At 45.5% G+C, this 16,308-nt stretch overlaps 1 protein-coding gene across 13 annotated transcripts in view; it reads left to right on the forward strand.

Moving 5' to 3' along the window:
* ank2b (ankyrin 2b, neuronal) overlaps positions 1–16,308 on the forward strand; it is an 882,930-nt gene that overhangs the window by 853,312 nt on the left and 13,310 nt on the right. For all 13 annotated transcript variants that reach the window (XM_041195707.1, XM_041195740.1, XM_041195679.1 and 10 more), the window contains 3 exons: positions 995–1,078; positions 1,410–1,574; positions 14,873–15,052. In XM_041195707.1, the coding sequence (XP_041051641.1) occupies positions 995–1,078; positions 1,410–1,574; positions 14,873–15,052 (429 nt within the window). The remainder of the gene's footprint in view (positions 1–994; positions 1,079–1,409; positions 1,575–14,872; positions 15,053–16,308) is intronic.

Consider the following 16,308-nt stretch of genomic DNA (forward strand, 5'->3'; position numbering starts at 1 on the left):
GGTGTGGTTGGGAAGTCCAGTGGGATTGGAGTCGGTGGGGTCAGTACCATTATTACCCAGGATTTCGAAGGGGTTTTTACCCTTCTTTCTTTTCCTGGGTAACTATTCTGCTAAGAGAGTCAGAACCATCCAAAGTCTCCAATTTAATTTGGAGTATTGGATTGTTCCCAGTGCAGGCTAGTCGCCCATTGGAAGCTTAAACTTCCCGTCAATTCCTGTGTAGCTCTTGCATGTGGACTTCGAGGGGTCCCCCAGCGCATCTTCTGGGATGCCTCAGAGGTGCAACGCCCCAGGGAACGGAAGTTCTGGACCCGTTTTTTTTAAAATAGAGATTTTTAAGATTCTCACTGTTCCCTTCATTGTATCGTTAAATTAAAGGGCAAATATTTGCCCTGCTCTCATGGATTGCAACCAAGAGCCCATAAAACTACCTGAGTAAACAAACAAATTTGAGAACTGCTATCTGAACAGATGTCTAGATTGAATACATAAAAGCAATGAGAAAAGATGAAGCATTTACACTTGGTTATCAAGCCATTTTACTCTAATCCATGGTTCACAACTGCTGGCGTAAAACCCAATAGCTGCTAAAGTCTGGCCACCTGCAAAAAAAAATGTTTAAAACTTACCTGAGGTGGGCTGTTAATGGGCCCACAACACTGTCAATTTCATCTTCATAGAAGTGTGCAATTTCCACAGCCTCCTCCCTCACCCATACTTGTGAAAACAGCTGATGGCAGAAATGAAGGTGGGACCTTCGGCACCCCCCACCTGCTCAGTGGCCATTTTTTTCAGTCCTGTTTCTAATTGGTCCTGATCTGGACCAGGAAAATTCAGTGATACGCAAATGAGTTTGAGCAGAAACTCAAAGGATAAATTCACCTTGAAAAGCTAATACAATTTTGAGCACAGTTTGTGGCCAGATTGTCGATTGCACTCAAAGAAAAATGTCTGTTCCATTATCTGGTATTAATAGAGCTTATTAACTTCCTAGGCTGATGACATGTCTGATGTTCTACCAGAGTCAGTTACTGAAGAACAATACACAGATGAACATGGAAATACCATTGTAAAAAAGGTATTGCAGTAGCAGGCATGACTAACCTTGATGTGCATTCCTTTTTCTCCTCATATGGATGGAGAAGGGATTTTCTGGCCCTGTCCACGGTAGGCCCCGCCGTGGGAGATTTGGCGGCCCAGTCAAAAATCCATTGACTTTCGGCAGGACTAATCGATCACAGCGGAGCCAGAAAATCCCACACTGGAACATTGACACATACATACTACTTACCTCACTGCACTTCATTAAATTACTAAAAGTAACTGAGGTGCAGTGAAGTGAAATGATAAATTGTCCATGCATGAGTAAGCTATTAAGCGTTTATTTTCTCATTTTCTTTTCCCTTAAGGTTACCAGGAAGATTATCAGGCGCTTAGTTTCACCCGATGGGACAGAAAAGGAGGAAGTGATAATGCAAGGAGCAGAGCAAGAACCAATTACAATTGAAGATGGAGATGGATATTCAAAAGTTTTAAAACGGACTGTACTGAAAAGTGATAGTGAACAAACAGAGGTTAGCTTTAACACCTCCTCCTGATTGGCAAAATATCTTCTATTTTCTTAAATCATTTGTCATTTCTCATGTTTTTTTATTCATTAATGGGATGTGGATGTCTCTGGCTAGGTCAGCACATATTGCCCAACTCTAATTGCCCTAGAGAAGGTGATGGTGAGCTGCCTTGAACCGCTGCAGCCCATGTGGTGTAGGTACACCCACAGTGCTGTTAGGGAGTTCCAGGATTTTGACCCAGCGACAGCGAAGGAACGGTGATATATTTCCAGGTCAGATGGTGAGTGGGTTGGAGGGGAACTTCCAGGTGGTGCTGTTCCCAACTATCTGCTGCCCTTGTCCTTCTATATAATAGTGGTCGTGGGTTTGGAAGTTGCTGTCTAAGGAACCTTGGTGCATCTTGTCGATGGTACACAGCTGCCACTGTGCGTTGGTGGTGGAGGAGGTGAATGTTTGTGGATGGGGAGCCAATCAAGTGGGCTGCTTTGTCCTGGATGGTGTCAAGCTTCTTGAGTGTTGTGGGAGCTGCAAATGGAGAGTATTTCATCACAATCCTAACTTGTGCCTTGTAGATGGTGGACAGGCTTTGAGGAGTCAGGATTTGAGGTTCTCACCACAGGCTCCCTACCCTCTGACCTGCTCTTGTAGCCACAGTATTTATATGGCTGGTCCAGTTCAGTTTCTGGTCAATGGTAACCCCCCAGGATGTTGATAGTGGGGGATTCAGTGATGATTATGCCATTGACTGTCAAGGGGTGATGGTTAGATTCTTCTTGTTGGAGTGCATGGCACTTGTGTGCACAAATGTTACTTGCCACTTGTCAGCCCAAGCCTGGATATTGTCCAGGTCTTCCTGCATTTGGATGTGGACTGCTTCAGTTAAATAGTTGTTGAACGTGATTCAATTCAAATGCGTCTGGATATGTAGCAAGTATAAATTTCTAATTGAGGTCAATGATTAATCTCAATTTTATAGTTGACATATAGATGATATCTAACTTAGGAAAGCCACTGGCCTCAAAGTGTTGGGAACAACTCTATGGTAACATCTAATATATAAGGAAATATCTTTCCTTTCATGCAGAACAACTAACCCAGAAACTAAGGACAGGACATAATGCTCCCAATGGTGGCTAGGATCCAAACCCCTGCCCTTTCCTCCCACCGCGACCCCTGGCCACAGCCCCCCCGCCCCGCCCATCTGCCCCCAACAAACATCCAGCAGGCCCACCCCACAGCACTCATTCCTTCCTCATTCACTGGATTCCTTGTCGGTCCTAGGTCATTGGTGAGCATATTACCAGCAGGAGCCAGCTGATTGGCCAGCAGCTCTCAGAGGGTGGGATTCTTGCCTCCTGGCTCCTAAATCCTGGAAAAAGCTCAACATTGGCCAGTTAAGTGCCTGATGGGCACTTAATTCCAGCAGGCCTTCCCCTTTGGAGGATGACAGTGAGTTTTTGCCAGTTCTCCAGCCGGGGCTGGGCGAGTGCGAGACCGCTGTTGGCAACATTAAATTCCATCCTAAGGTTCTAGCATTAATGTATAAAAACACAAAATGTGGGACACACGTTTGTTAACATCCAAAAAGATAAAATATGGGTTAACATTTTGGATAGAAATCCTTCATCAGAATTGAAAAAGGAAATGAGGTGAGCCACGTACTTCATAGAACTGCCTGAAACAGAGTGGTGGAAGGTAATCCTTGGTCTGTGGCACCAGTATTGATACCAAAATTGGCTGTAGCAACCATGGTTTAGGCAAAGGGAAATTGGCCAGGTTTTCTGCTCCTTTTCTCTGTCAGGTGACTCCTACTGGGAATGTGAATGCATGGATGCTGATTCACAGGAGGATCAAGTTTGCTTGTTTTTCTCTGATATATCTCAGCCCATTACCATAGACCAGCCATTGCTCCTATCATCCAGAGTGTGCATTTATCTGCTCAATATTTGGTTAATTTATAGTCAGCCTTGATGTTGAGTAGAAATAGAAAGTATTATAGTTTTCTGGTTCTATCACATGCCCTCTGGTGATTTTCTCAATTTTGATGAGAAATGCAATAAAATAAATACTTAAGTAGACTATGGACTGGATCGTCACATCGGCGAGTGGGGAAGGGGCCGCCTCGCAAACGCGTAAAATGACGCAGAACGACGTCGGGCAGAACTCCCGACATCATCCCGTGTCATTTGCATTTTCAGGTTGGCGAGGGCGCAGCCGAAACAGTTGTGCGGCCGCCGACCTGTCAATGGCCTATTTAGGCCATTCAAAAAACAATTAAGCTTATTAGTGGACCTGCCTGTCCAACCTTAAGGTTGGCAGGCAGGTTGGGAGTGCTGGCAGCCACCTGAAAAAGCACGAAACCTCATCCACGGGCGGGATGAGGTTTCACTGCTGAATCAAAAATTTAAGAGACACATTTAATTGATATCCCAACTCATGTGACATTGTCACATGAGGGGAGATGGATAATGAATGAAATTTTCACTGCAGTAACTTTTTTACTTTGGGAACCGACCTCCCTGAGGCAGCACTTAGTCTCAGGGAGATTGGAGTGTTCCTTCGCGTGCATGCGCGAAGGAGCACACTTCCGATTTTAGGAATCCCCCCGCCCGCACAGGAAATGCATAGAGCTTCCCTGCAGAGTCACTAAAAATGGTGGTGCCTCCCCCCACCCCCAAATTTGGGGGCGCGATCAGAGGGCCATCTGCCCCCACATTCCCCCACTAATGTGGGGGGAAAATTTTGCCCTATGGCTCAGTTACTAAACAGATTAATTAAACAGTAACTCGATAAATCAAGCAAAATCCACACGATGATCTTTTTCAAATTGCATAGCTTAGATGCCTTAAAGACATAAGAGGGGGAGTTTTCCCAGTCCTGGGGCAGCAGGATGGAGGCAGGGGTCCAGAAAATAGCAGGGAGCCACATCGGGATGGCACTCTGATGCATTCCCGACAGGGAGGTTTCCCAGGATCGGGCTGGCATTCAGATCAGATGCTCGCTGCAAGGTGGCGGGCGGTCAATCTGGACATTTAAGTCCCCAATCAAGTGATGTTTAGAGCAGCAAAGACTGCACCCTCTGAATGAAGGGGCCTGCCTTCTTGCTCCCTCTAAAAGATGTAATTGTTTTCACTCCTCCAAGGACACTTCCATTTTGACTTGCCCTTGCATTCTCACATCTGCTTCAGGGCCCCTGCCTCTCTCGGTGAGGCTGCTGAGACTTTGGGCTGAAATCCCAGGCCCCGCCCAAGGCTGCATGGAGGCTGGCACGTGGTAAAATAGCACCAATGGCCAAAATGCCACAGCCCTAGACCCCTCCCACCCCCAGGCTGTTTTCCTGGAGGTGGAATGAGGGGCGGTAGGGCTACCTGCTCTCAAGCAGTGTAAAATGGCACATGATGACGTTGGGTGAGTGTCCCAACGTCATCGCGCACTTGTGCAATACTTCAGTCGACAGGTGTGCTAAACTTGGAAGTGTGCCCACCAACAATTAAGAGGTCTCTTAAACCCATTAGTGGCACAGTTAACTGGGACTTTTCACTGCCCATCGAACCTTATGGTCAGCGGGCGGGTGAATCGCCAGGCAGTCTTTGCATTTTTCAGGAAAGCTCATCGAAGGGCAGGTTAAGCTTTCCATCATTTCCAAAAAAATTTGGACAGAATTTTAATGTTGTAAATGTTCAGGTGACCGTTTCTGATGTGTGGGCACTTTTTCCCAGTTTTTAAAATCTTTATTTTTTTGTATTTAAATTCTTCAGCTCCGTGAGGCAGATCTCTGCCTTCAGGGAGCTTTCATTCCATGCTCCCCCTGTGCCCACACTGACTTCAGTGTTCACCCTCCTCCCGCCCCCAACCCAGGCAGCGCTGATCATATCAGCACGCGCTTCACGCTGGCTGGCCGTTAATTGGCCAGCCAGCATGAAATCACAGTCGGGGGCCAATCGTGGTTGGCGTTCCATTTCCCTACCGCTTCTGGGCCCGCTGTCTGTGCCTGTGCCTGCCTGCCAAGCTGAAAATTCAGGCCGAAAAGTTAGAGAGACGCCCTCCCTTTTTTACTTACCTGCAGGTGCATCCTACTGCTGCTTCCAAGCTGGAGGGCCTCCTATTGCCCCCGCCACCTTCAAGCATCTGCCCTGAGGGTGGTGAACCTGCCTTCTGGTCAGTAATTGGCCAATTCAGGGAAAATCACAAATGAGTGACTAGTTCCCATGTAGTATGGGCTTCTGGCCCCCATTTGAACCTGAAAGTGAGATATTGAAGCCCATGAGGAAAATTGTGCCCCCTTGAGCTGCCAGCCTCGTGATTGGGTTGGCAGCATCAGGAACCTGCCCATCATCCTTAATTGGATGGCAAGCTCGGAGGGGGCCAATTAGGAGGCCGGCTGCAGGAATACAGGGTCCCAAAGTTGGTAGGAAAATTCTGCCCAGTGGCTCCTAAACGCCAGGGTGAGGATTTTCCCCTCATCGGGCAGACCCAGGATGGGCCACGAAACAGTCCACCGCCCGCGATCGGACCCTGTCTGTGATTTCATGCTGGCTGACCAATTAGCGGCCGACCAGCGTGAAATGCACACTGGGAGCCTCAGCGCTGCTGGGGTGGGGGTGGGAGGAGCACGAGCGCTGAAATTTGTACATGCGCGGGGCTGCGCTCACTGAAAGCTCCCTTAAAGCACAGGGAGCTGAAGATTTTCAAAAACAAAATTAAAGATGTTAAAAATCCGGGAGAAATGTCTGCACAGCAGACCCACACACCTTTATTTGATGATTATTAAAATCCTGCCCAATCATGGACAAAAGAGCTGAACTCACAAGGTGAGGTGAGAGTGACTGCCCTTGACATCAAGGCAGCATTTGACCAAGTATGGCATCAAGGAGCTCTAACAAGACTGGATTAAATGAGAATCAGGGAAAATTCTCCACTGGTTGGAGTCACACCTAGCACAAAGAAAGATGGTTGTGATTGTTGGAGGTCAGTCATCTCACTCCAGGATATCGCTGCAGGAGTTCCTCAGGGTAGTGTCCTCGGCCCAACCATCTTCAGCTGCCTCATCAATGACCTTCCTTCCATCATAAGGTCAGAAGTGGGGATGTTCACTGATGACCTCCCGACCTCTACTGACGTAGCCCCAACCTCTCTTGACGACCGGCTCCCAAACCTCTTGATGCTCCCCGATCTCTCTCGATGACCCCCCGTCGACCTCTCCGGATGACCCCCCCTCCAACTCTCTCTACAACCGACCCCAAAACCTCTCTTTTGGTGACCCCTAATCTCTCTCTCGACGACCCCCAGACCTCTCTTGATGACCTCCCAGAGCTCTCACAACAACCCCTGACCTCTCTCAATGACCTCTCTCAATGACCTCTCTCTTGACGACACCACCCCCTGACCTCTATTGACGACACCACCCTCGAACTCTCTTGATGACCTCCCAACATCTCTCAACGACCACCCCTGACCTCTCTCGACGATACCCCCATTCCCCGCACCTTACTCCCACAATACTTACCTCGTTGCCATGGTCCTCGCTGTTCCTGCGCCGACTTTAAGTCTGCACCAGGACTGGCTGGAAACCAGAAGCGATGTGAACAGTAATCTCTGGTTGGTGGTGGAGGGGCAGGAGGGAGGGAGGAAAGTGAGGTGGGGAAGGAGGGGAGAGGGGAGAAGGAGGGAGGGGTCAGGGAAGAGGAGAGGGGGAGGGGAGGGGAAAGAGTGGAGTGGGGAAAGTGGGGAGCGAGGAAGGGGAAGAGGAAAGAGGAGGGTGAAGAGGGAGGAAAGGAGGAGGTGGGGGAAAAGAAGGGAGGGGAGAAGAGGGAGGGGAATAGGAAGGGCTGGGGAGGAGCACAAGAGGTGTGGTGGGAAGGAGGGAGAGAGAGAGAGAGAGAGGTTGGATGGGGGGTGTTGGAGGGTTGATCCTACGCATGCATACATAATCAGCTGTGACTTTAGTAACTTTTGGCTGTATAGATAGTCACATTTTTGCTGTGATCGCTGCAGAATGGCAATTGATGACAATGATGTCATTTGATAACTATCTGTTGACATCGCAAGTATGGTTCTGAGGGAAAATGATAGTGAAATGGTCAGTTCTGAATTAAAATGTAATAGACTGATAGCCAGACGATTACTTCTGAGTGCAAGTGATGACAACATGATTGCATCTGAGAACAATTGATGTCAAATGATGGCAAAATTGTTGCAGTTGAGTGCAGTTGATGTCAAATGAACGCTGTTGAAAGCAAATTATGTCAATTGGTATGAATGGGCAGGTTGGAACTTTTCTTGTGAGTAAGGTTAGTTTGTACTCTGACATAAAGATAGAAGCCAATCCCTTGATGCACTATAGGCAAAGTGCTTGACATTAAGTTACTGGAGAGTAATTGCAACCTCTGGACCTATACCAGGGTGAGGAAATGATGCCCCAAGCAAAGCAGAGACAGAAATTTGGAAAGAAAAATCAACAAAAGAGAATTGATAACATAGTCAAAGAATGCCAAGACCAGAACTAAGACATGTCTGCTAATCTCCAGATGCTGCTAAAAGATAACAACTGGTTTCATGGGGAGGCAGTAGAGTGGTGGCATTGTCACTAGACAAGTAATCCAGACACTCAGGGTAATGCTCTGGGGACCTGGATTCAAATCCCACCACGATAAAATATCTGGAATTAAGATTCCAGCGATAACCATGAAACCCATCTGGTTTACTAATGTCCTTTAGGGAAAGGAATCTACCATTCACACCATTCTGTTGTGGCCTACATGCAACTCCAGATGCACAGCAATGTGGTTGACTCTGAAATGGACCAGCAAGCTTCTCAGTTGTATCAAACCACTAAAATCAAGCCAATAAGAAATGAAACCGGACAGACGACCTGGCATCCACCTGGGCACTAGAAACGATAATGGCAAACTCATCCCTGTCGACCCTGCAAAGCCCTTCTTACAAACGTCTGGATGCCAAAATTGGGAGAGCTGTCTCACAGACTAGTCAAGCAACAGCCTGACATAGTCATACTCATGGGAATCATACCTTGCAGATAATGTCACAAACACCACCATCACCATCCCTGATTATGCCCTGTCCCACTGGCAGGACAGACCCAGCAAAGGTGGTGACAAAGTGGTATACTGAGTTGCCCTAGGAGTTCTCAACATCGACTCCAGACCCTATGAAGTCTCGTGACACCAGGTCAAACATGGGCCAGGAAACCATCTGCTGATTATCACGTACCGTCCCCCCTCAGCTGATGAATCAGTCCTCCATGTTGAACACCACTTGGAGGAAACACTGAGGGTGCCAAGGGTGCAGAATGTATTCTGGGTGGGGGACTTCAATGTTCATCAACAAGAATGGTTCAGTAGCACCACTACAAACCGAGCTGGCCGAGTCTAAATGACATAGCTGCTAAACTGGGTCTGTGGCAGGTGGTGAGGGAAAAACATACTTGAGCTCATCCTCACCAAAATGCCTGCTGCAGATGCGTCTGTCCATTACAGTATGGGTAGAGTGCCCATTGCACAGTCGTTTTGGAGACAAGGTCCTGTCTTCACATTGCGGATACCGTCCATTGTGTTGCACTACCACTGGAACCTTGGTTTTCAAGGGATATTGGCAACCTGGTTAAGAAGAAGAGAGCGGTGTATAGCGGGCATAGGCAACAAGAAGCAAATGAGGTACTTGTAGAGTATAGAAAATGTAAGAAAATACTAAAAAAGGAAATCAGGAAGGCAAAAAGAAGACATGATGTTGCTTTGGCAGATAATGTGAAGGTAAACCTGAAGAGTTTCTACAAGTATATTAAGAGTAAAAGGATAGTAAGGGACACAAATGGTCCCCTTGAAGATCAGAGTGGTCATCTATGTGTGGAGCCTCACGATATAGGGGAGATCTTAAACAGTTTGTTTGCATCAGTATTTACTCAGGAAACTGGCATAGTTTATAAGGAAGGAAGGGAAACAAGCAGTAGATTCATGGAACATATAGAGATTAAAGAGGAGGAGGTGCTTGCTGCCTTACAGCGAATAAAGGTAGATAAATCCCCCGGGCCTGACATGATATACCCTCGGACTTTGAGGAAGACTAGTGTAGAAATTGCAGGGGCCCTGGCAGTAATATTTAAAATGTCCTTAACCGCGGGTGAGGTGCCGGAGGATTGGAGGGTAGCTCATGTTCTTCCGTTGTTTAAAAAAGGCTCCAAAAGTAAACCAGGTAATTACAGGCCAGTGAGCCTGACGTCAGTAGTAGGTAAATTATTGGAAGGTGTTCTGAGAGATCGGATATATAATTATTTGGACAGCCAAGGGCTGATTAATGATAGTCAGCATGGCTTTGTGCTTGGTAGGTCGTGTTTAACGAACCTTGTAGAGTTTTTCGAGGAGGTTACCAAGAAAGTAGATGAAGGAAAGGCTGTGGATGTTGTCTACATGGACTTTAGTAAGGCCTTTGACAAGGTCCCACATGGGGAGGTTAGTTCAGAAGGTTCAGACACTTGGTATCCATGGAGAGGTTGTAAACTGGATTCGAAATTGGCTGTGTGGGAGAAGACAGAGAGTGGTAGTGGATGATTGCTTCTCAGACTGGAGGTCTGTGACTAGTGGTGTGCCTCAGGGATCTGTGCTGGGACCATTGTTGTTTGTTGTCTATATCAATGATTTGGATGATAATGTGGTGAATTGGATCAGTAAGTTTGCTGATGACACTAAGATTGGAGGCGTTGTGGACAGCATGGAAGGCTTTCAAAGCTTGCAGAGAGATCTGGACCAACTGGAAAAATGGGCCAGAAAATGGCAGATGGAATTTAATGCGGAAAAGTGTGAGGTGTTACATTTTGGAAGGTCAAACCAAGGTAGGACATACACAGTAAATGGTAGGGCACTGAGGAGCGTGGAGGAACAAAGGGATCTGGGGAGTTCAGTTACATAGTTCCCTGAAAGTGGCGTCACAGGTAGACAAGGTTGTAAAGAAAGCTTTTGGCATACTGGCCTTCATAAATCAAAGTATTGAGTATAGGAGTTGGGATGTTATGGTGAGGTTGTATAAGACATTGGTGAGGCCAACTTTGGAGTATTGTGTGCAGTTCTGGTCGCCTATCTACAGGAAGGATATCAGTAAGATTGAGAGAGTGCAGAGAAGATTTACTAGGATGTTGCTGGGTCTTAAAGAGTTGAATTACAGGGAAAGATTAAACAGGTTAGGACTTTATTCCTTGGAGCGTAGAAGAATGAGGGGAGATATGATAGAAGTTTACAAAATTATGAGGGGTATAGACAGAGTAAATACGAGTAGGCTCTTTCCACTTAGATTAGGAGAAATAAACACGAGGAGACAAGGCTTTAGGGTGAAAGGGGAAAGTTTTAGGGGGAACATTAGGGGGAACTTCTTCACTCATAGAGTGGTGAGAGTGTGGAACGAACTACCATCTGAAATGGTAAATGCGGGCTCACTCTTAAGTTTTAAGAATAAATTAGATAGATACATGGATGGGAGAGGTCTGGAGGGTTATGGACTAGGTGCAGGTCAATGGGACTAGCAGAATAATATTTCGGCACAGACTAGAAGGGCCGAATGGCCTGTTTTCTGTGCTGTAATGTTCTATGGTTCTACCACTATGCTAATTGGGATAGATTTCGAACAAATCTAGCAACTTAAGACTGGGCATCCATGAGGCGCCTAGGGCCATCAGCAGCAGCAGAATTGTACTCGAACACAATCTGTAACCTCATGGCCCGGCATATTCCCCAGTCTACCATCACCATCGATCCAGGGTATCAACCCTGGTTCAATGAAGAGTATAGGAGGGCATGCCAGGAACAGCACCAGGCATACCTAAAAATGAATTGTCCACCTGGTGAAGCTACAACACAAGACTACTTGTGTGCCAAACAGCATGAGCAGCAAGCATTAGACAGAGCTAAGCGATTCCACAACCAATGGATCAGATCCAAGCTCTGCAGTCCTACTACATACAGTCATGAGTGGTGGTGGACAATTAGACAACTCACTGGAGGAGGAGGCTCCACATATATCCCATCCTCAATGATGGAGGAGCCCAGCACATCAGTGCAAAAGATAAGGCTGAAGCATTTGCAAAAATCTTCAGCCAGAAGTGTCAAGTGGATGATCCACCTCGGCCTCGTTCAGAGGTCCCCAGCACCACAGGTGCCAGTCATTAGCCAATTCAATTCACTCCTCGTGATATCAAGAAACAGCTGGAGGCACTGGGTACTGCAAAGGCTATGGGCTTTGACAACATTCCAGCAATGGTACTGAATACTTATGCTCCAGAAATTGCCATGCCCCTAGACAAGCTGTTCCAGTACAGCTAATTTGCTGGCATCTACCCAGCAAAATTGAAAATTGTCCAGGTATGTCCTGTACTCAAAAAGGAGGACAAATCCAACCCAGCCATTTATCGCCCTGTGAGTCTATTCGATCATCAGTAAAGTGATGGAAGGGGTCATCAACAGTGCTATCAAGTGACACTTGGCAGTAACCTGCTCACTCACACCCAGTTTGGTTTCCACCAGGGCCATTCAGCTCCTGACCTTACAGCCTTGGTTCAAACATGGACAAAAGAGCTGAACTCCAGAGGTGAGGTGAGAGTGACTGCCCTTGACAGCAAGGCAGCATTTGACTGAGTGTGGCATCAGGGAGCCCTCGCAGAACTGGAGCCAATAGGAGTCAGGGAAAACTCTCCACTTGTTAGAGTCCTACCTAGCACAAAGGAAGATGGTTGTGGTTGTTGGAGGTCATTCATTTCAGTTCCAAGACAAAACTGCAGGAGTTTCTCAGGGTAGGCCCAGCCATCTTCAGCTGCTTCATCAATGATCTTCCTTCCATCATAAGGTCAGAAGTGAGGATGTTTGCTGATGACTGCACAATGTTCAGCACCATTCACGACTCCTCAAATACTGAAGCAGTCCATGCCCAAAATACAGCAAGACCTGAACAATATCCAAGTTTGTGCTGACAAGTGGCAAGTAACATTCGTGCCACACAAGCATCAGGCAATGACCATCTCCAACAAGGGAGAATCGCACCTTGACATTCAATGGCATTGGCATTGCTGAATCCCCCACCATCACCATCCTGGGGGTTACCATGGACCAGAAGCTGAATTGGACTAGCCATATGAATACTATGGCTACAAGAGCAGGACAGACGCTAGGAATCCTGTGGCGAATTACTCACCTCATGACTCTCCAAAGCCTGTCTATCATCGACAAGGCACAGGTCAAGATTGTGACTGAATATTCTCCTCTTGCCTGGATATGTGCAACTCTAAAAACACTCAAGAAGCTTGACACCACCCAAGACAAAGCAGTCCACTTAATTGACTCTCCATCCACAAACATTCACTCCCTCTATCACTGATGCACAGTGGCAGCAGTGTGTACCATTTACAAGATGCACTGCAGGATCTCACCAAGGCTCTTTAGATAACATCTTTCAAACCCATGACCGCTACCATCTGGAAGGCCAAGGGCAGCAGATAGATGAGAACACCACCACCTGGAAGTTCCCCTCCAAGTCACTCATCATCCTGACTTGGAAATTTACTGCTGCTCCTTCACTGTCACTGGGTCAAAATCCTGGAACTCCCTCCCTAACAGCACTGTGGGTGTACCTACACCACCTGGACTGCAGCAGTTCAAGAAGGCAGCTCACCACCACCTTCTCAAGGGCAATTAGGGATAGGCAATAAATGCTTGCCTAGCCAGCGATGCCTACATCGAATAAAAAAAACATGTGGGTTGGGCACATATAATGCAACCCATGAGCTGCACAGGTGCAAAGTACACCTGCGTATAAGTGGCCTGACTTTGCCAGATTTTGCACGATTTACTGATGTATCGCTCATGCTACACCAACAACACCAGTGCTGCATTGTTATTGAATTTGATACTATTCCAGTCTGGGAGTTGAGGCTAGGGAACCACATGTAGGAGTTTGTGCTGTGGAAAGAATGAGCCAATTAAATAAGTAAAAGAAACTTGCCTAGTTTAAAATTAATTCATGAATAATTAGAATGACTTTGACTATGATTATTGTCACTGTGAAATGTTGTAGAGAAGGGTTTAGTAAGTATTATGCAAAGGTAATACAGGAAATATGTACTAGTGCATTCTTTATGCAGCACTTCTAATCTATATATTATAGAAATTATGCATCCAATCAGTGCATTTCTTGTCTGTCATGTCCACATTCGATATTTCTGTCTCATAGCTCAAAAAGATATAAATGAAGGACTCCCCAGGAACCCAAAGGATCAGTTCTGGAATATCTCCAACCTCTTAATTCAGCTCTGCGTGAACTTATCTTGTGTTTTCTTAACAGTAGTTAGACATTGGAGCTTCTACAGGACAGAAATCTGCAGAAGGATTTAAATGTTATAACATTGCTGCCTTTACAAAGCATTCTCTGCTTTACAATGAGCTGCACTTCAGTAGATTTGCTAATACATATATTAAAGCATTGTGCATAGGATGTTTGTTGGATCTCACAGCGCTATACTTGAAAGTGCCATATTTACATCTGATCACCTTGCATATCATAATCATATTGCAGCAACAAATCGCAATTGAACAATTTCAAATAAAGTGTTTCTAAAGAAAGACACCTGCTTCCTTCTGAGCTTGTTAACCTATACTTTCTTGAAGGGAAGCAGAGGCAGAGCTATATGAGCAGTTGTGAATACAGAGAAACTTCTCAGGGCAACAGCAATGAGCCTCCACCTGACTTCATGACATTCCTATTTAGAACATTTTTCCACAAGCACTGGTTGCACAGTTGTTTATAGGATCGGGCTCAATTCAATGCATTGGCATGTTAGCAACTTCCCTGAGGGAACCCATTTTGGGCCTTGGGCCTCGGGCCTCAGGCTCCCCACTGCCTATTGCATCCAGAGTTTCTTTACCACTTAACTTGGATTCCTAGCTGTGGCTTCCTGCTTCTGCTTCTTCTGCTTTACTGGTGTTGGTGAATTGTGGTACCTGTTCGCCAGCAGGCATTGGATTTGAGCAGGAGGGCTCAAACTTTTTGGTAATTAACAGCCGAGTCTTCATGGCCCAAACACCCCAGTTTGGGACTCAAGCTATCCCCACTTCAGTCCTCCATTAAAATCATGGCCATAATAATATGTATTTCCTTTTTACTGTCTGGTATGTTGTATATTTTCAACATTTTCTCTTTTCATACTATTTATGATCAACTGGTCTGTGCCATAACTATTTCTACGTGTTATTTTGTTTATACATGTATAGAATACTTAATATCACAAAATCCTCTGTGTGTACCCACAGATGACATTTTCAGAACCACATGTGGCCGCTGGCTCTGAATTCCAGTCTGAGCAGGTTGAGGGTCGCAGGGTCAGTAAGGTCATCAAGACAACTGTCGTCCACGGAGACAGAATGGAGAAACACCTTGGAGACCCCAAGTTAGCTTCTGACCTTCCAACAGCCAAAGATGATTTTAATATGGTATGATATGGCACTTTTAAATCCTTACCATTGTCTTTTCATTCAATGTATCCTTTTTCCTTTTCCACAAAATATAATTCAGAGTAGAAATTCTGCAACTTATGTAGTCAGATAAATTATTTTAAGTGTGATCTATTTCGTTTGGGCTAGCCATTTCAAAAAACTGATCGATCTTGGAGCAATACACAAAAGGCTCACGTTTTGAAGGCTGATTTAATCTTGACTTTTTCTTTTTTTTTGAAGCAATTTTCTGGATAACACACTTTTAAGCAAAGTAATTTTCTTGGACTATAAATTTTGACTCACCCTGATATTTGCCCACCACCTGCACAGCTTATTTCTCAGATCTTTGGACCTGATAGGGAGCCAGGTCTGATTGGGAGTCCATCTTAGTATTGACTAAACACAGAATATTATGAACCATGGTACAATTCACAACTTGGCCATTGTCTGCACCATTTAAATATTTTCATCATACAGGCAATGGATATTTCAACAATTTATTTTATTTTTATTTTGTTCCCCATTTTGAATTTATTTTCTTTCCTAGCTTAGGGTCTTGCTGTATGAGTGAGCAAGCAGATGTCTTTGCTTCCAGGTCTTTCCTCTTCTTAAGTCACTTCCCATTAGGAAGTGCAAGAGAAACCCATATTGACTGACTCTTTGATTCCTTTCCCTCATGGGGAATCTTAAGTGTTAATAAATGTTCTTCTACCATTGTATACTCATGTTCAAGGTCACTACATGTTGTCCACTCCTATTTTTACGTCACGTAAACACATCTACTTTCAAAAACTCTGATTGAGAACCTAAGACCCTTGCGTCAAACCTTGTCATCATGGTTCCCTAGAGAGCAGGAAAAATGTTTTGAATGCAATTAACTATCCCATGTGCTGCCACTGCTCTGCACAGACACGGAGGGGGAAACTGGAATACCAACCGAATGAAAAACATCAAGGACATGAGAGTGTTGAGTAGTATTAGACTGGCACAGGCTATTATTGGCAGAAGAGCAGGACAAAGCAGATGAGTATGATCTGCAGAATAAATTACAATATTATGCCCTACTTTCAACACCCAAACAGTAACCTTAATTTGCACTCTTACATGTGCCAATAATGCATACGTCAATGGGGGAGTACTCTAGCACACTAAAATGACCTCTGACAAACTAGTTATTTAAATAAAATTTAATGTATGTAACTCATAACAGATAATGACATTAGTTCCCTTGAATGCAAATTCATTGTAAGGGC

The sequence above is a fragment of the Carcharodon carcharias genome, chromosome 1, assembly GCF_017639515.1.
Source record: "Carcharodon carcharias isolate sCarCar2 chromosome 1, sCarCar2.pri, whole genome shotgun sequence".
In the NCBI taxonomy this organism is placed as follows: domain Eukaryota; kingdom Metazoa; phylum Chordata; class Chondrichthyes; order Lamniformes; family Lamnidae; genus Carcharodon; species Carcharodon carcharias.